The 20,033-nt window shown below is 39.8% G+C and overlaps 1 protein-coding gene across 1 annotated transcript; it reads left to right on the top strand.

Moving 5' to 3' along the window:
- Window positions 1-6,518: 6,518 nt before the first annotated feature.
- On the top strand, window positions 6,519-18,490 carry LOC119655954 (probable cytochrome P450 12a5, mitochondrial). The gene is made up of 6 exons (XM_038062170.1): window positions 6,519-6,649; window positions 16,342-16,459; window positions 16,515-16,758; window positions 16,834-16,950; window positions 17,008-17,446; window positions 17,516-18,490. Exons 1-6 carry the CDS (start codon window positions 6,551-6,553, stop codon window positions 18,098-18,100), a joined length of 1,602 nt encoding a protein of 533 aa, XP_037918098.1. The 5' UTR covers window positions 6,519-6,550; the 3' UTR covers window positions 18,101-18,490.
- The last annotated feature ends 1,543 nt before the right edge of the window (window positions 18,491-20,033 follow it).

Genomic DNA, 20,033 nt, shown 5'->3' with positions numbered 1-20,033 from the left:
TATTATGCAATGCGACACGACGTGGAATAGTTTAAATAAGACATAGTGTTCTTTTGCGCCCCATTATGAAAGCCGGACCTCAAACAATTTATCTTAAATAGACGTACTTTACGCAATCTTTTGATTCTGTAATTTTTCCTCTTGATTTTGATTCTTCCTTAATCTAAGGACGGGTGACCACTGCAATTTTTTAATAGAGTTAGGAAGAAAAGAAAGGTTGCATGTGAACCTTGCTGGCCTTCGCCTTCTTTGGGGGTGGGGATGGTAAATCAAAATTTACCATGATGGCATCAAGCTCGGCTCCGGTATAAAGGTTTTGTGTTCATCTTATGTGAGTAACTCTCTATGAACCTTTTTAAGGTTTTGTTCGCAAAACAAAACCTTTTTAAAATCAGTGTTATGTGAGACTCCTACTCACTAAAACTACCTCCTTCTTCTTCCACTCTCCTCACGGGACTGCTATAAGCATTGCATCGCGGGGCTGGATCAGTTCTTGAGTGCGGTGCATTACTATTCGCTCCCTTTCTTCGCAGCTCTTCATGCCTTAGCGGTTGATGAATCATTTTCAGCTCAATTACCACTTGATTCCAAGCCTCCGTTGATTCCAACATAAACTCTACTATATTTCACGGTGTTAAGCGCCTGTCTGCGGTCGCCTCCAGCCTAGTTCGGTGTGCTGTAAACCTTGGGCACTCAAATACAACATGCCCCGCATTCTCAGCCACGTTACCACATCTTGGTCATCATGGTAACTTGTCGTGTCCAAATCGATATATTATAGATAAGCCCGATAACCTCCATGTCCACTTAAAAACTGTGTTAGCTCGTAGCTTGGTTCCCCGTGGCTTCTTTCAATCCATCTTCGAATGTGTGGAATGATACAGTAAGTCCAACGGCCAGTTTGTGCCTCGTTCCATCTCTTTTGCCATTTTGCGATGGATTCCCGCCGTGCTAGTTGTCGTCGAAATTCAACAGATTCCCCGATTGCATACATTTTGTCGTAGAGACGCCGACCTTCATCTGCAAGGTGTCTATGGGGATTGTCCCTGCCAGTACATATGCTGCTTCTTCTGATGTCGTTCGATAAGCACTGCATACCCGGAGTACGCTTAGTCGATACGCCATTCCTAGTTTTCCGCAGTTTGATTTGTTCTCCAGAACGGTTGCCCAAACTGGAGCTGCGTTACAGCGATGCAAGATGCTTTAGTTGCAGCGCACTCAATGTCTTTTTTAAAGTTGAGTCTTTTGTCAATCATTACTCCCAAATATTTAAGCGACTCTTGGGAGTAAATTGTTTTTTCACCAACTTTAATTTTCCCGGTCGTGTCTTTAATTCTTTTGCTGATTAGCACTAGCTCCGTTTTATGTTCAGCAAGTGATAGACCGGACTTTTTCAACCAGGAATTGATCTCCCATATCGCTTCATTTGCATAGATTTCGATCTGGTCTAAGCGTTTTGCCACTATTGTTACCCCGATATCGTCCAAAGCCAATAGTTATAGTTAGGAACGCGTAGCGGCAGCACTCCATTGTACATAATTAACCATAGTAAGGGACCTGTGGTACGCCGCACGTCATTGGGAATAATTTCTGTCCATCGTCCGAGTCGCAATCTAATCTTCTTCCAAGAAGAAATGTAACAACGATGCGTACAATGTACTTCGGAGCCTGTAGTTTGGTTTGAGCCTCTACGATTTTCGTCCACTTTGTAGTGTTGAATGCATTTTTTACATCGAGTGTCACCACTGTGCAGCATTTGTCATCTTGTATTGCAGCGCAAGCCAGGTCAGTCACCATGTTGATTGCATCGATGGTTGATCTCCCCTTACGAAACCCGAATTGCTTATCGGATAGCCCTCCTTCCTTTTCCGCAACAGCGAGCAGCCTGTTGTATAATATTCGTTCAAATAGTTTACCAATGGTATTAACGAAACATATCGGTCGATATGAGGACTTAAAAGATCGGTTTTCGATCTTCGTTTCGAAAGAAAAGACTTGGTTCTTTCTCGAGTACAATTTTAATACTAAACCAGATACAAATTTCTTCTTAGGTTTACACTTACGTTTCTAATACACAATTTTATCTTTTGTGGGATTTTCCACATCCTATCTTTATCTTTACCCTAATTACCTAGGGATTTTGCATGTCTTAATGATCGTCTTGTATTTTTCCGACAAACACCCTAATTATGTTTTAAAACCCAGGTATTGATGACGCATTATGATATCGCGGTGCGTTATCGAGTTGTATTGATGACGTAACTGAGGAGGGATCTCCCAATGGTTTACGTGGCTTCGGAATAAGTATCAACTTTTGCAGCTTCCATTTCTCTCGGGAATTCTCCTTCTCTAAGGCATGCCGTAAAAACTTTGGCAAACATACCTGGTGCTGACCTGGCTGCCACTTTCAGGGCGATATTCGGGATTCCATCTGGCGCTGGGGTCTTATTTTCAGCGAATTTCCTTGCAGCATCAAAAATTTCATCTTCTACCACTACAGGAATTTCGTCGGGGTTTACATGGACTTTAGGCAGATTTGTGTAGTTCACATCCTCTGGGAAGAGAGTGTCCACTATGTTTTGTAATAATTTCGGACAGGTAATCGATGGGGAGCGCTTGCCTTTCAGTGATGATATTGCAGACCTGTAGGCGCTACCCCATGGATCAGAATCAGCTTCAGTACACATCCGCTTGAAATTTTCGGATTTGCTCTTTGTGATAGTTACTTGCAATTTTTTCCTCGCGTTCATGTATTGCATGTGTAGCTCAACGAATTCAGGTTGATTTCTTCTGCGCTGGGAGCATCTCCTAGCTCTGAGGCAGTTTCTCCGACATTCCCCAATTTCTGAATTCCACCAGAAATTGAGATTTCGTCTTCGGAAAGCGATATGCCGTGGCATAGAGGCATCACGTGCCTGCTGCAATTTTTCCGCGACCTGTAAAGCTTCTTTTTCTTGTGCGCTTCCCGATAATAATGTGTCATCTAGAAGTACCTCCTTAAATATTTCTTCATCGAATTTGTTAGTTACCCAACTCATCGTTATTCTTTTTGGTGGCTTCATATAATTCCTACGCCAGGTTTGGAAGACAATAGCCTGATGATCGCTGTGTGTGTACTCTTCGCTGACATGCCACTGCAAGTCTTTGATAAGGGTGTCACTGACGAAAGTGAGGTCTACTACCGATTGTAATTCTCCCCTCCGGTGTGTGTTGGCTCCCCAGATTTCGCAAGTATGAATTTAAACGCGAGAATGTCTCTAGCAGTATTTGTTCCCTTGCATTTGTTTTTCTGCATCCCCCTGTTTCATCCATATATACATAAAAAAATGCTAAATAATCCGTCATATATTGCTAAACAAAATATGCATATGTACATACATATCAAAGACATAAATATTGCGCACAAAATTGATCTAACGCATTTCCACTTCACTCTGTGCACGAAAGCATTCATACGTATACAAACGTCCATCTCATTGAATACTACAAGCAAATTTCATTAGCATATACACACACATGCCTGTCTCCAGTAATTGATACTGATATTCAAATAACTAAAAAAACAAAATGGCCTCCTTGACTCCGCCTTTCATATAAGTTCACTTTATACATATGATGCTGACGTCATACACGTCCTAGAATGCAATAAATTAATATGAAATTTGGCTTCCAACAACTTTGTTAATAATAACTGGATTTCGTTCAGAATTATTTCCTATATTACGTATAAGGGGGGATGTATTTTCACACATAAAAACCGGCCGAGGCAAACAAAATTTAGTCTTGCTTCGGCCGGCTTTAGGCCTCAATTTTTAGTAGGCAGTTTTATCCTGAATATAATTCGTACAAATATGGTGTTTCTGAATTTATATGAAGCAGCAAATACCACCTAATAGCCACTTCAGTCACGCTGCTCCCAGAGCAGAGGGGAGGTAGTATCCGATAAATTGCCTCTGCTCTGAACGAAATTGCAAGTCTTAAGATGATTTCTGTTTGGAGTCCGAAAAAGGGGGTTTTTCAATATTTTTCTGTTAGTACATTTTTAAATGAAAATAAAATATACCAAAATATATTCAAATATACAAATATACCAATCGAGTAAGCAACTCAACTTTTTTACAAAATTATCACTGTTTGACCATATATTACAAAGCAAGATTCTTTGAAGGTCTTCCGCCGCTGGAAGCTTCTTTTTTTCGACGAAAAAATTGAGTTAAATTTCTTATAAAAAAAAATTATTTCATTAATTGTCAGATGTACTTTACTAGATAATCAAATGAAGAAATTAGAGTTAAATTTTTGTATTGCTTAGTTGACAATTCTACGAGTTCTACTGCTCGTCGATTCCCCAAAGAGGTTTTCAAGAAAAACGCTTTTTAAGTTTGAAAACGCTAGAACTTCTCCAAATCATAATAATGGTTCATAAATATTTTTTTTACCTTAACTCTGCAATATCATTTTATCAATCGCCTGTCAGTCACACCCCACAGTCATATTTTGCTGTTCCAGCTCATTTTGGTTGCTGTAATGCTGCTCAGATCCTCTTCGCCATATAGGAGATTGAGTTTTTAGTCGCTTGAATACGGTTTATTTTTTAAAAGTTACTCCAGAGAAACTAATTTTAAAAATATTTCTGATTGTTTTTATACAAGAATGGTATAGATTATAAATCTAGGAACGTTTAGTGTATTTTCAACCAATAAAGAAATGGAGAAGCAAAATTCCAAACAGACATAACCCGTTAAGTGGGGGTGACCACCGCAATTTTTTAAAGGGTTTGGAGAGAAAGGACCTGTTGTTTCTTCTACCATTCCCTCCATACTCTTTTCAAATGTGTGGTTCAAAACTAAATCACACCCTTTTGATATTAAAACAGCATAACCGCTTGCTTTGTAAGGGCAAAAGTCAACGGCGTCCATATATACAGCTGTTACTTCCCTCGTTGAGAGACCTTAGTATTGGACACTTGAGATTTCAGTCCTAAAATTATTGCTGGCGGTTTCCACGTGTGGGTCTTGAACTGGGGAAGCTGAGTGACAAACACCAGAGGCGAGATCCTACTTGGAACTTTCGCGGAGCTGGACATCTTACCAGCCAAGGTAGGATGCGTGCCCACCTTCCGAAGCAGAAGATTAGGCTTTATTCTCGATCTGACTTACTTTAGTACCTCGTTGATGAGAGAGATGATTTGGCGGATGTATGAACACTACACCCATAATGACGACCAAGTCATCTTCTTGGCATTACAAATGGAGAAGGAGGTGACAGCCGAATGTGCAACAGGAGTCGAGAAACCCGGATATCTGGCTGATATCCTGGAGCTTTCGAGGAAAGGACGTTCCTGGCGGCTTTAGAAAAAGGTCATGACCTGAAAGGAACCGCGCTGGAAAAGGCGAGTAAGCTAGTTCAGCGGGTAACTGACGTATGTGACTCTACAATGCCGCGTCGGCATTTCCACTACATTAGTCTCGATGAAGAGAGACGCTATCCTAAGAAATCCTGGGCAAAAATTCACTTATGTATAGAAGTCAGTCCATGACCTTTCGTCCTTCTCTTGGCCGTCGAAAGACCATAGTACACACTTCCTTTGCAACTTGAAGAGGGGCCCGGCACACCTCCTCAAGAGTGACTGTCCGGCGTCTGATATTTATTGGGTCTACTGCTTCCAGGGACCTTCTTCGATTCGTCTCGTGGAACTGGGAGGAGGATGATTGCGCACCGCCCGTGCTCCCGGACGCCGAAAAGGCTGTGGGAAAACAAAGGAGAGGGATGACTCCAATCCCTATCTAAGGTAAAAGTTGACCTTTGTAAACACATCATGGTAAAGAGATAAATCCCACTCTTTAAATATGATAACTTTATTTCCTAAGTTAGAAAGATAAAAACGCATGAAGATACTTCCCTGTAAGGGCAAGCAAAGTACGTCCACGACTAGAATAAGGCTCACAGAAGCTTAAAATAGTTTCTAGCTAAGATGTTGATTGTTTATTTCTCTGTTATTTTAGGGTCATACACACTAAAACCACCTATTTAAAGGATATTATCGCAGATAGTTATATTTATTTTAAGGATTTTGGTCAGGAATTTCGTATTTCACCCCCTTAGTGTCGTTCGAATTCATATCGAGATTCTTTTGCTGCCATGTCTGCACTTTGGACATCGGGTCCTGACAATGATCAATAAACAACAAAGAGCCAAAAAATTGGATCAGAGTCAGAAGTTCAGGTATCAATAATATACTGAGGAAATATGACTTGGAAGGTACAACGATCAGTAGACATTTGTTAGAATTACAATCCACTAAAGACCCTGCGGAAAATTCGAATCTACGAAATAACCTGCGTTTTAAGGGCATTCCAAGAGATTAATTTATACTATATTCCCGCATTTGAGATTGATTGATTGATCTAAAAATTGTGTTTATTTATTCTGACTAGAAGGTCGCTGAAGCGAAACCTTATCTGAGTAGATAAGGTTGTAGCACTTTTGGAAACGTACAAATATAAAGTTTAGTTTCGTTCACCTGTTCGCTTCGCACCCCTACAAAATCATGTTAATTTTAGTTGGTTCAAAGGTGATTCGGGTTGGTGGCTCGTTTGTGAAGAGTAATGGCCAGTGCAACTGTTTAGTGCGACTGTTTGCAGCCCAGGTATATAGACCACTAATTCCCTTATTTCCAGTAATTGATGCAGCTATGCGATGTGGATAAACGAAAATTGTGTCCAAAGAGGTGTTGAAGGAGCAAGTGACAGTGGGGGGAACTGTTAATTTTAGACTCGTGTGAACTATTAGCGTTAGTGAGCCCCATGTCCATCATTCTTTTTTATTGTTTTCATTAGTCCTAATTTACGAATCATTGCTGTTGAACTACTTCACTTAGTGTGGCCTTAAATTTTCAGTTATCTTTAATGTTATCAACTAATGGAGTAGATAGATTGGGAATGAAATTTGAAGTTATCGATTATAGATTCAGAGTGGGGTAGATGTGAATGAACTGCTATTTACAAAGTGAGTAATGGAAATCGATTAGGTGAAGATCCCGCCTTAAGGGGGTCATCCCGTGTGTCGGGTTGGAGAAATCGATTTTTTTTCTTGCATGAATTGTATCTATATATAGTGGAGAATATGTGGGCAAAGGGATTTTCCGATATTCCGAGTCGTTCAGAAATTACAGTGTAAAACAGGTAAAGAGTTTGTCGCCGCGGCTAGAGTACTCGGTGAGAAAGAGCATCGAATGTTTTTTTACCTATTAGTTTTTTACCTGAGCCTTATAAATTCGAACACAGGTATAAATATAAAAAGATGGAAAATCAATCAATTGTCTAAACTTATTTGCTGTTTGGAATAAAAAGGATAATCCAGTCTAGAGTGAGCACTGAAAGGCTTTCAAGATATACTCAGCTATATTATTTGTAAGTATTGTGCTGTTTGTGTGTTCAGTGATTTTTTTAATTGGATCGTACGAAGGGAGATCGCTTTAACGTTCAACGTTATGCTCGCACTAAAAAACGAGTATTTCATGGGAATCGATACTTATCAGAGAAGGAAAAGGACTTCGCATCAACATCAGCAAAGAAACTTTTAGCAAGCATGAACATGGATGTTCCAATTGCGACAAGTTTTGTATATTGTATTATATATTGGATTTTGCTGGAGTTTTCTCCGGTATTTCTGCAAATTTCTGCAAATAATAAAATATACGTAGTAGTAAAAAAGGAATGTGTAGGACATGTCGAGAAAAGAATGGGAACGCGGACTGAAGAAGTTCAAACAGTCATCAAACCAATCTACGAAGATTTGTCACGAGATGATCTCTTGAACAGATGTTTAGGAGCAGAGACCCAGAATAACAATGAGTCGTTAAATGCATTGATCTGGACTTTCTCTCCTAAACACCTTCATTCTGGGGCCAAGGATGTAGAAATAGTCACTTTTCTGGCTGTAATTATTTTCAATGAAGGATTCAATGGCATTCTCAAAATCCTAGTGACAATGGGATGTCAAGTTGGTCACATATGTCCGGTTTATGTCGACCGCCTAAATGAAGGCGAATTTGGCGGTCCGAACGACGATCGACTGACCTCTCTAAAAGAGCCAGAATTGAAACCAGAGAGCAACAATCGGCCTTACAAGACTTTTTTGAAGAAACGGAGGGTGGTCTCTATGAACCAGGTGTAGCAGATTAATGGTCAGTTAAAATTTTACTGTTGATAACGACATTTAAATTTTCAAATGCGTTTTTCTCGAAACTGGATCTTGAAAATCGGCTGCCACCATAGCTCAAAATCTATCCAACCAAATTCTTTGAAATTTTCACGACTTCTTTAATATATATTTCTACGGTCCGCAAACTAGGATAATTGCAATCGGACTGGTCGTTTTTTTTTATTCATAAAAAAAGCCGTAAAAAAACACCAAAATCCAAAAAATTAAGTTTAAAAGCCCACCAAAAATTTACCTTTTAATATTTTCTAATTATCCTAGTTTGCGGACCGTAGAATATTGACATTAAAATGCCGTTTAGTTTTTTTTCGTCAGATGAATACAGCGCCCTCCAGCGTGGCAGCAGAAAAACACCTTTTTCCGGAGATGGGTGCACAAATTGACACGTATTCCGAAAACTAGCCACGATATCATGCTGAAATCATCATTATCAATCATTATCACATATACTAGAGATATCAATAAACATATAGTGAAAAAATCACGTTTCTATCTTTATCCAGCCTTCCAAAATAATTTTTCAAAAAAGGCAAAAAAAACGACCTTCACACGGAATGACCCCCTTAAGGGGTTTTTTTTTGGCTTTTTTTAGAAATTTTTTGTGAAGAACTGGATAAAGATACATATACCAATTGTTCATCATATATCTATTAATATATTGAGCGTGCATGGTAATTTTTCCAGTCCGATCGCATAGTTCGTTATTGAAATACAGAGCAATTTATACAACCATCTCCAAAAAAGGTGTTTTTCTGTTGCCAGGTTAGAAGGCGCTGCGATCATCTTAAAGAAAAACAAGTCGGGAAACCGGAAGCTTGACGCTTCAGGTATAAAAGGTTTTGTGTTTCCCAATGTGAGGAGCATAACGTAGTTCTCCATTGGCTTATAGCATTGACCCGAGATATTGAAATCGTTCAGTTCTGGGCAGGTTACTGCCATTGCCAGAATTGAGCGATTTAAGTATCTCGAAGGCAGGTTACTGCCATTGTCAGAACTCAGCGATTTAAAAATCTCGAGTCAACGCTATCAGCTAATGGAGAACTGCGTAATGAAATTGTTTCACGCATTAATGCAACCTGGATGAAGTGGCATTCCCCAACTGGTGTTCTTTCTGATCAACGTATCAGCGCACGTCCCAAATCTAAAATTTACTGCAATGTCATCCGTCTACCACTCTCTATAGTTCTGAGTGTTGGCCGACTATCAAGGACAATGAACGGCGTCTTGCGGTAATGGGGACGAAGATGTTGCATTGCACTGGTGGCGTGACACGTTTTGATTACGTCTGAAATGAGAATATCCGCGATCGATATGGGTTTGCATCGATCGTGGAAAAACTGCAAGAGAGGCGTTTTCGATGGTGTGGTCACGTAATTCACGCCAACGAGAATTCAACAACCAGTATTGATCAGAACATCGAAAGCAATGGTAAGCAACCAAAATGCCGGCCAAAACAATGGTGGCTTGATACGCTGGATGGGGATTTAAAGGTCTCGCGATTACATTCTGATCAGGCATTTGATAAAATAAAATGACGAAACCGATCACCACGAGCCGACCCCGCTTCTGAACCGAAGGCTGAAGAAAAAGGAAAAGATGTGAGGAGCGACGAGTGCACGACAGCTCCGTGTAATATAGCTAAAAACTCCATTGCCCTCTATTTTCTAGAAAGCGATTTAAATAAATCATTTGATGGAAAGCCCTGTGTTGATAATGGTCAACCTCATACGCTTCACGCCCTCAGGTTAATATTATTAGCGAATGAAAACAATTTAACCAACATCAAATATAAAAAAGGGCTAGGGAGAATTAGATTCTTCTTGAATGGAATTTTAATATTTCACTCGAATTTCAATTATTCTCGTTAATTATGACGTCAGCATTTTATTTGTATGGCTTAGGATGCTGTTAATTAGCACGAAATTGATAAGTTTGAACTGCTATAACTTTCCCAATATTAGTTGGATTTTCATAAACTTGGCATGTGTATGCACGAGGCTGTCCTCTATGTCGGTGCAAAATTTAGTACACTTAGGATAAACTTAAGGGGAGTTTTTTAGTCAATTTCTAAAAGCTGATAATATACTATTAGTAAATTTTTTCAGCAGATACCGGAATGGGACATCTCTCGAAGATTAGATTTCACATAAGTGTTTTACAAAAAACCTTAAGAAGGGCGGCAGATAAATAGATTCTTCATAAATGCGACTTTAATATTCCACGCGAATGTCAATTATTCCGGGTAATTATGACGTCAGCATCTGATTTGCATGGCTTTGGAAGCAGTAAACTCGTGCGAAATTGCTAAGTTTGAACTGCTATAACTTTGGCGTTAATTGCCTGATTTCCATGAAATTTAACACATACATACGAAATATTGTCCCCTATGCTGGTACAAAATTCGGAAGTCCTAGGATGTATTTAAGGGGGGTTTTCCAGTAAATTTCTAAAAAGTAGTAATATACTATTAGTAAGTTTATTTGAGCAGATATCGGAATGGGACATATTTTGAGGCTTAGATTTCATCTAGGCGCACCACCCTGATTTTTTGCGGATTTTAAGGTTGGGTAGTTTCCGAAAATGAGTCCTGTCTCACTTCAAGTGCGTACATTTTGACTCCTTACTCACGCACTTTGCAATCTATGTCAAAACTAATGTCAGTTTCGGAAAGTACAAACCGAGACCTTTCATTTGATACCCTACACAACTATATCCGGTGAACAAAAAATTTGAATCCCCCCTTTGCATGTATGGGGAGCCCCCCTTTGAACTCCACCTAAATTTATGCCACTCACTGTATGCGTGGGTTTTCATAGTTCCCATCTGTCCACCAAATTTCGTTCGGATCGGTTTAGCCGTTTTGGAGAAAAATGCGTGTGACAGACAGACAGACAGACAGACAGACATTGAATCGATTTTAATAAGGTTTTGTTTTACACAAAACCTTAAAAAGTAAACGGCATTTTAACGTACAGACTAAACTACAGTCCGCGAACTAGGATTATTAAAAAATATTAAAAGCTAAATTTTTGGTGCCGTGTTAAACTTTTTTTTTGTGAATTTTGGTGTTTTTTACGGCTTCTTCGATGAATAAAAAAAAACTACTGAACGAATTGCAATTATCCTAGTTTGCAGACTGTAGAAATACGTTCTGAATAATTCGCGAAAATTTCAAAGAATTTCGCTGGATAGATTTTGGGCTATGGTGGCAGCCGATTTTCAACACGTAGTTTCGAGAAAAATGCATTTAAAAAGTAGAATGTGATTTTTAGCCATAAAACCTTAATTGACCATTAATATGCCATACCTAATGCATAAACCTTAGGTGTACAGCCTTGGCTTCAATTCTTGTCCTTTTAGTGACGGCATTCGACCGTCATTCGGACCGATAAATAAGCATTTTATTACGGCGGTCGACATAAATCTGGCATGTGACTCATCACGTGTTTAACACTATAATTTCCGAACGACTCCGAATATCAAAAAATCACTTTGCCCATATATTCTACACTATATATAGATACAATTGACCAAAAAAAAATCGATTCCGCGAATCCGACACACGGGATGACCCCCTTAAATAATAATGAAGCAGTGATTAACTTGCAAGAAAATCGAGAGTGTAAATTCACTCTTAGTATTAGGCGCTCAAATGCTTAGCATTTAATTAAGACATGGTTGGAGCACTTGATCCATATAGGTGTTCCGTGACAGGTGATGGGTTTAATCAGATTCTTATAGAGTATTAGTTTGGCTTTGGCACTAATACCTATTTTCTTTGAAAGAATATAGTAGATCCTACTAAACGTGTGTCTCACTGATAGATGGAGAAAAGTACCAAGTATCGTTTTGACGGCTTTGTTGGGGTGGAGAATTGACGCGAAGGTCAGCTTATCATTGATATATTTTATAATCTCAGTGCCGGTCTCAGGAATGAATGAATAAAAACGTTATATAAGGTGGATGCAGGAATGGATCTTCGCAATACTCCTGATGTTACCGGCAAGAGATCGAAAAATTCACATAGAACACCGTTTCCTATCGCCTACCTTAGAAGAAGCTGATGGTAATTCTGTTAATCGCAATTGTGTTGTTTTCGATTTGCCAAGAACTGTGGACTGTCACTCATGGAGAAACACCGTGAGCACAGTAGATCTACTATAGGCAGTACCCACACTAAAATGATCCCACTTGTGAATGTGCTTGCAGAAGCTTATCTGTACACATCAGAGACGCTAAACAAGGAAAAGGCATAATCTTGGTCAATTCGTATTGGTAAGAGAGAGATTGGTGAGCTTTTGCTACTTTGCGTGCTCACCCATATAGCAAAAAGTTGTTTCACGTATTCACTTCTACATAAGCAAAAACTTGCCGATCTCACCAATTCATTGGCAAGTCCAGGCGGTATGTCAAACACAGCTGATCGAAATTTCGTTACATCTCGCTCATGCTCAAGGGCGAAACAATTTGAAATCGTGTGTACTCGCACTGATTTCCCCCCTTGAGGGGCAAGGGGGAGTGTGGTAGCTGTCTAACTGTGACCGTGAGAAGCATCGCTCTCGTTACATTGTATTTCTGGATCTGGAGAAACCGTTTGACCGTGTGCCACACGCATCTGGTATGCTCCATGATAACATTTAGTGCCAGAAGAACTCGGATCGCTGGGTTCAATTGGTCTACCACGATCCGAAAGGTAAATTTCGAAGTGTGGTGGGTGTATCAAAACTGCCTCGTGTCTCTGTTGGTGTTCATCAAGGAAGCGCCCACTCACTCCTCTTTGTTTCTGTTATGGACACCGTCACACGAGACATCCAACGTCTAGCACCCTATACACTGCTTTATGCAGATGATGTTTTTCTAGCATCTAATAGCAAAAATGATTTCCAGCAACTTGTCCAAAAATGGAATGATCGCCTCATGCAACACGGTCTCAGATTGAATCTGAATAAAACTGATTGTTTGACGACTCTTCCCCATGAAACAGGCACAATCATTGTCAGCAGCACTGACTTGCCCAGAACTGAGCGATTCAAATACCTCAGGTCAACGCTATCAGCTAATGGAGAACTACGTTATGAAGTTGCTTTACGCATTAACGCAACCTGAATGAAGTGGCGTTCCACAACTGGTATTCTTTGTGATCGACGTATCAACGAACGTCTCAAATCTAAAATTTACCACAATGTCATCCGTCCTGTCACTCGCTATGGTTCTGAGTGTTCGCCAACTATAAAATACAATGAACGGCGTCTTGCGGTAATGGAGACAAAGATGTTGCATTGGACTAGTCGCGTGACACGTTTTGATCACATCCGAAATGAGGATACACGCGATTGATACGGAGTTGCACCGATCATGGGAAAACTACGAGAAAGGCGTCTTCGATGGTATCGTCACGTAATTCGCGCTAACAAGAATTCACTTGCCAAGATTGGTCTGAACATCGAAATCGATGGTAAATGATCAAAAGGCAGGCCGAAACAATGGTGGCTTGATACGCTGGATAGAGATTTAAAAGCCTCACGACTGCATCCAGATCAGGCATTTAATAGGGTCAAATGGCGAGGCTGATCACGACGAGCTGACCCCGCTTGTGAATGGGATAAGGGTTGAAGAAAAATAAGAAGTTTTAGATTAGTTTGTACCATACATAAGTCCGTTTACCTTATATGAAAACGAAGACTGTTCTTAAGTTGAATGCAAAAACTACAGTTGGTTTATTGTCAATATTAAGTGTAGAAACGACAGTGTCCTGAAAGTAGCTCAGTGCATGTGCTGTTTCGTGCTGATAGTGATATTTTTGAGATTTTAATTAGTAAAATTGGACTTCAATTGCAAAATGGTCAGACATACCTGGTGATATTTGACAGGATTTCAACTAAAAACTTTATTTGGTTTCGCAGATAGTTGAAAGTAGTCGAGGATAGACTGAGACTGACTACTTGGTCATATGGGTGTATCTGGAAGGCCGCTTTCCCTGCCTTGTGGTTCCAGGTTGTGTATCGAGATGAAATTGCAACCGGGATGGAGGTATTTTGACTTTAATTAAAAATTACCAAAGGCCTCCAGGCTCAGTTCTAGAATTACATTTGATGGAGGCGGAGACTACTAAGATCCGTCTTCGTATGTAGTTTTAACTATTGGTGCCGCAGCGGAAGAAATTTGCAAGTTCTCGATGCCGATCTCCTCGAAAACATAATCTTTTCGAACTTGCAGCGCCGGAATTGTTATCGTGCTGGATAATGTTACATCTGGTGAAGTCTATGTCATGTCCCTTTTTAAGGCGAATCTCCGAAACACAGTAACAGTGTGTGCTGTTTAACAATTCGGCGTGCTAGATTGAGGACGAGGAATTAAATGTGACAATACTTAACTACACAAGTTAAGAATAAGTTTATTTAGAACGGACCCCGCTTCTCGTTGCGGGGCACGAAAACGTGAGCTTCAATCAACTCTGGGAAATCAATAGTTGGCTGCTTGGCATCTGGTTGAACCGCCGCTTCGGAAAGAGACTTTCTAGCAGCTTGTGCGTAGTCAAGCTCTGTGATAGTCGAGCCACCGTTGGCTTGGCTGAACACTTCTCAGTGGCCTTTCGGCTTTTGGCGGATTCCCGTCTGGCTAACATTCCCTTATAAGTTGACACCTGCCATATTTTGGAAGGCGCCCAGCTTGTTCCAGTTGCAGCAATGCGGAACCTCTGTCGTGAGTCTTGAGTCTTGGCTGATGGCTCATTGTATATTGAACGGGTCTGTGCACTATCGAACGATTTTGGAGATATGCAAGACGTTTTTGTAGTTGTAACACTGTAGTTGCACCACTGATGTCACCTTTTCGAGAGTAAACTTTTGGTGAAAGATGTCCTTTACCTTAAAAACTTCACTTACCTCTTGGTTAGCTATAAAAGCGAGGGATTCGCTCTGTGGAGGGCCTTATTTTTCAAGCTCACAGAATTTGCAAAGGGGCAAACCTTCAGATGTGAGAACTCTGAGGTGAGTTCCGCCATAATTTCTTGGCGATCCGTTCTCCTGTGGAGACCACAGATAATTACAATCAGAATCCCAAAGGATAGAGGTGTCCTCATAGTGTTAAGCCATTGCTATTTCATGAGCGAAAAAATGTTGGCGTGGTCTTCTGTGTACTCCGCAGAAATGAGGGTGCTATCACCTTTCGTGTTTTTTAGGATCGCCTTTAAGCACTTGTCCTTGAGCAATTTCAGTGACTCCGTTACATTATATGTGATATTAAATGGTGAGGCACTGATACTTGGTACTTGCGGAGCATTTAAACTTTTAGTACTCACCTGCTGCTCTTTGCCCATTCTTGTCGCCGGCAGACGAAGTTGAACTGCTCTTCTTGTTGCTCCTCTGCAACCATCTTAAGGTATATCTTCTCTGCTTCGGGTGTCATCTTTGTTTCATTTGTCGGTTGCTTTCGCATTGGACGGAATCACGAAGTCGCTGCTTGATATGGCCCGCGTAGTGGAAGTCAGCTGGTAGTTCTACTCTTAGTACTCAGTGGCATGATGTACTGTTTTTCGTTCATAGGGGGAATAATGGCATCAGCATTCATTGCAGGGACTTCATGGTATCTCTAAATTTGCCAATCATTTTTGTCAGCAGCCCGAAGTGAATGCAGTGATTCCCATTTTGAAGCAGCGCGATATTGGTGGTACAATAATTGGCAATCGTCAAAATTGAATAGGTCAGGTACCTAAAACGCATTTCCACCGCGCCTATCGTTGCGATCACAGGATAGATATAGATCAGTAACCAAACTCTCAGCAACGAACTTCTGGATGTATTGGTCAGGACGATCTGCGAACCTCATATCAAGATCATGCCTTTCATTCCTTTGAACATTGATATGTGAAGAGAGCCTTGACCAACACATTGAGGAGTTCTGTTGTAAGAGTTGGTTGCTGACTAGATATGTACCCTGTGGTCGTTATTCTTAGAATCGTACGTTTGAGAATGTTCCGAGGGGTGACGGATATACTGTCATATATATGTAGTGAATGCTACTCAAAATAAATTTTGAACCTCCTTTTAAATTTGTATTACTTATCATCACTGAACAATCACCCCTATGCCAATTAATTGAATTAAAGTACTTTTCCAGATTCCGTCACCGCCTGTTGCTGAATCACAATTTCAAAATGAATGGGATAAGGCGTTACCCTACGAGAAAATCCCGGGACCATCACGGCTAACGCTAATTAAGGACAGTTTACCTGGAGGTGGCTCAGTTTCCATTATTTTTCTTAGAAATTGCATTTGACTAACTTTCCTTAGGGAAATTGGCAACTCTAAATTTGGGGGAAGTACTGGAACAGTATCGCCATCAGTATGGAAATATTTATAAAATATCCGGGGGATTTGGAACACCAGACACCTTGTTTGTTTTTGATCCAAAGGACTTCGAGACAATTTATCGTACAGAGGGAATTTGGCCTTTTCGTCCCGTTTTGGAAACTGTCGAACATTACAGAAAGAAGGTTCGACCAGATACTTTTTACAGCGGCGGATTGGGGGTTGAGTATGTTTTTTTTTTGACAGATGAGAGTATATGTACATATGTTTTAAAATTTTCAACTCTATACAAATTGAATAGGCAAGGAAAAGAATGGGCTGAATTCAGGACAACCGTGAATCCGATCATGATGCAGCCTAAATTTGTGAAACTATATATTCCACAAATTGACCAATTCGTAGATGAATTTATCATTAGGTGATTTTTTTTTCTTCAATGCTAAAATGAGGTTAATGGGACATTTTATATTTGTAGAATGAGGAAAATTCGAGATTCAAACATATACGAACTACCCGAAAATTTCGAAGAAGAAATGGACAGGTGGTCCTTAGGGGCTACTTGCTTAGTAGCCCTCGATAGTCGCCTCGAAATTTTCGGAGAATTGGACAAAAATAGTAGAGAATATGAACTTACAGCAGCTCTGAAAAGATTCATTTATTTGAGGTCTGTACTCGACTTAAAACCATCGATGTGGAAAGTATTTCCTACGGCCGACTTCAAGGAAATGATGCGCGTTTTAGATGTTATAACAGATTTCAGTTTCCATCATGTGAATGAAGCGAAAAAACGTCTTGAATCCAAAGTCAATACGAAAAGTGAAAAAGAACAGAGCGTTTTTGAGAAGCTTATTAGAATCAATCCAAAAACGGCCGTAATCATGGCTACGGATATGTTCACAGCAGGTGTCGACACAGTAAGTTTCTATGATCAGAATTAGGCAAGTGAGCACATTCATCAAAGTTTAATTTCACTTATTTCCTAGACGAGTTCGGCTGCCATCAGTGTCTTATACAACCTGGCAAAGAATCCCGATAAGCAAGAAATCCTTCGCAATGAACTCCGGAAAATTCTCCCCGAAAAGGGTAGTCCACTAACTCAACAAAACATGTCTAATTTACCGTACCTTCGAGCAAGCATCAAAGAATCATTGAGGGTCTTGCCCGTGGTGAATGGTAATTCCCGCAAAACGGGAAAGGATTTAGTTTTGAAAGGTTATAGGATACCTAAAGGAACACTAGTTTTATTGCAATCTTTATATACTCAAGTAGATGAGAAACTATATACTGGAGGGAAAAAGTTCATGCCAGAACGATGGCTCAAAAATCAGGAATCTGAGCTAAGCAAGGAAGCCAGAAAGGTAAGTCCATTCACATTTCTTCCATTTGGATTCGGACCTCGAATGTGTATTGGACGACGTTTAGCCGAACTCGAAATAGAAGTATTTGTGTCGAAACTTGTCCGCAATTTTTATATTGAATGGGACCAACCAGATTTGAAATTTAAGACAGTTGGAATAAATGTTCCTGATGGAAAGTTGCAATTCAAAGTCAAGGATGTGGAAAATTAGATTGAAATGTAATGTTCGACAACAACATCGCCTAGGTCCTTATTTATTTCAATTTGAAGCAAGGATGTAATAGTTAATTCTTTGCTAGATGTGTTAATTAACCTATAAGATCATCTTCTGTTTTCATTGTCATTAGATACGTTACACTGACGAACCGAACAAGATAAAAATTAAAAATTTTATAAGCGGCAGGAACGGTCTCTGATTAAATTTCATTGTCATTAGTTTTTAAAATTTGTTTTAGTCATTGATATCCATAGATTGTATAATAATACTTCTTCCTTTTGGAAGTGGGATGTTTTTAATATGTTTATTCAAAAATGTTCTCTAAAAAAAGTTTATGCTCATTTATTAAGGCATAACATTTATTAAAATAAAGCAAACAAAGCATACAAATAGCTCTTCTTTTTTTTCATTCTCGAATCGAGAACGCCAGTATAAAGGTGAAATTATATTTTATGACACCACATGTAATAGTTGAAATAAGATAAACCTCTAATTCCAGCGACTTATGGAAGGCGACCACCTACAAGACGTTTTAAAGGCAAGCACAAGAAACGACCAAGATCAGGATAGAAAATCTATCTACAAAGTTGGAAGGGAAATTGAGGCAAAAGCACACTTGCTTCTAGGGAAAAAGGAGTGAAACTTGAAAGATGAAGTCACACACATACAATATTTAGGAACTATTGAATCTCTATCCGACACACCAGAACGGAGTTGGTCAAAAGATCATTCTGAGTGCCAAAAACGGCCAAGAAAGGACAACTATCCCAAAAATTTAGAGGGACATCCCGTGTGAAGGCCGTTTTTTTCACTTTTTTTTAGAAATTTTTTTGTGAAGAACTGGATAAAGATACATACAGGCATTTTTCACCATGTATTTACTAATACTTCGAGCATGCGTAATAATTTTTCCAGTCCGATAACATAGTTCATTATTGAAATACAGAGCACTTTATACACCCATCTCTAAAAAAAGGTGTTTTTTTGCTGTCATGCTAGAGGGTGCTGCGGTCATTTTAACTACGGTCCGCAAACTAGGATTATTAAAAAAAAATTAAAAGCTAAATTTTTGGTGCTGTGTTAAACTTTCTTTGTGAATTTGTGTTTTTTCAAGACTTCTTTAATGGATAAAAAAACTACCAAATGAATCACAATTATCCTGGGACCGTAGACATATGTTCGAAATAAGTCGTGAAAATTGGATAGATTTTAGGCTATGGTGGCAGTAGATTTTCAATATGCAGTTTCGAGAAAAACGCATTGAAAAAGTAGAATGCGAGTTTTAGCCATCAAATCTTAACTTACCATTAATCTGCTATACCTAGTCCATAAACCTTAGGTTTCTTCAAGAAACACTTGTATTATTATTGTTCTGTTAAGGGAACGTCGCACCGCGTCCTTGAAGAACTATTGTGCCCCTTTTACTGGTTATAGTGTACCTATTGATCATAGTATCTCAAGCAGGCCTATAACCGTTAGGAACTTTAGAATGTTCCCTACTTCTAGATCTTTCAGCCTTGCATCTGGTAGTAAGTGTTCTCCCAGATGTCTCGACCTACTTTGCACAAGTGCCGGACACTGTCCCAGGACGTGTATAGAGGTTTCGTCCTCCTCCTCACAAAACCTGCAGGCAGGGTCCGTAGATATCCCTAGCTTCCCTAAGTGATAGTTCAGCCGACAATCACCAGTGAGAATTCCCACTATGATTCGGAGATTCTTTTGGTGAGGTTTAAGCAATCCTTTGTACGCATGGATTCGTATCCCCCAATAAGCACCCTGGACTGCTCGATCCCCGGTAGGCCCGCCCAGTATAGTTCCCTTAACCGTTCTTCTTCACTTCTTAGATTCATAGCCATGAAACCGTTTCCGATTCCCCAGAAGGGTTCTGGCCCGTGTAAAGGCCTCCCTGCTCCCTTCTTGGCTAGTG

Source organism: Hermetia illucens, chromosome 1 (assembly GCF_905115235.1).
Source record: "Hermetia illucens chromosome 1, iHerIll2.2.curated.20191125, whole genome shotgun sequence".
In the NCBI taxonomy this organism is placed as follows: domain Eukaryota; kingdom Metazoa; phylum Arthropoda; class Insecta; order Diptera; family Stratiomyidae; genus Hermetia; species Hermetia illucens.
The sequence above is the reverse complement of the archived record's forward strand: the minus strand, read 5'-3'. Positions and strand labels throughout refer to the sequence as shown.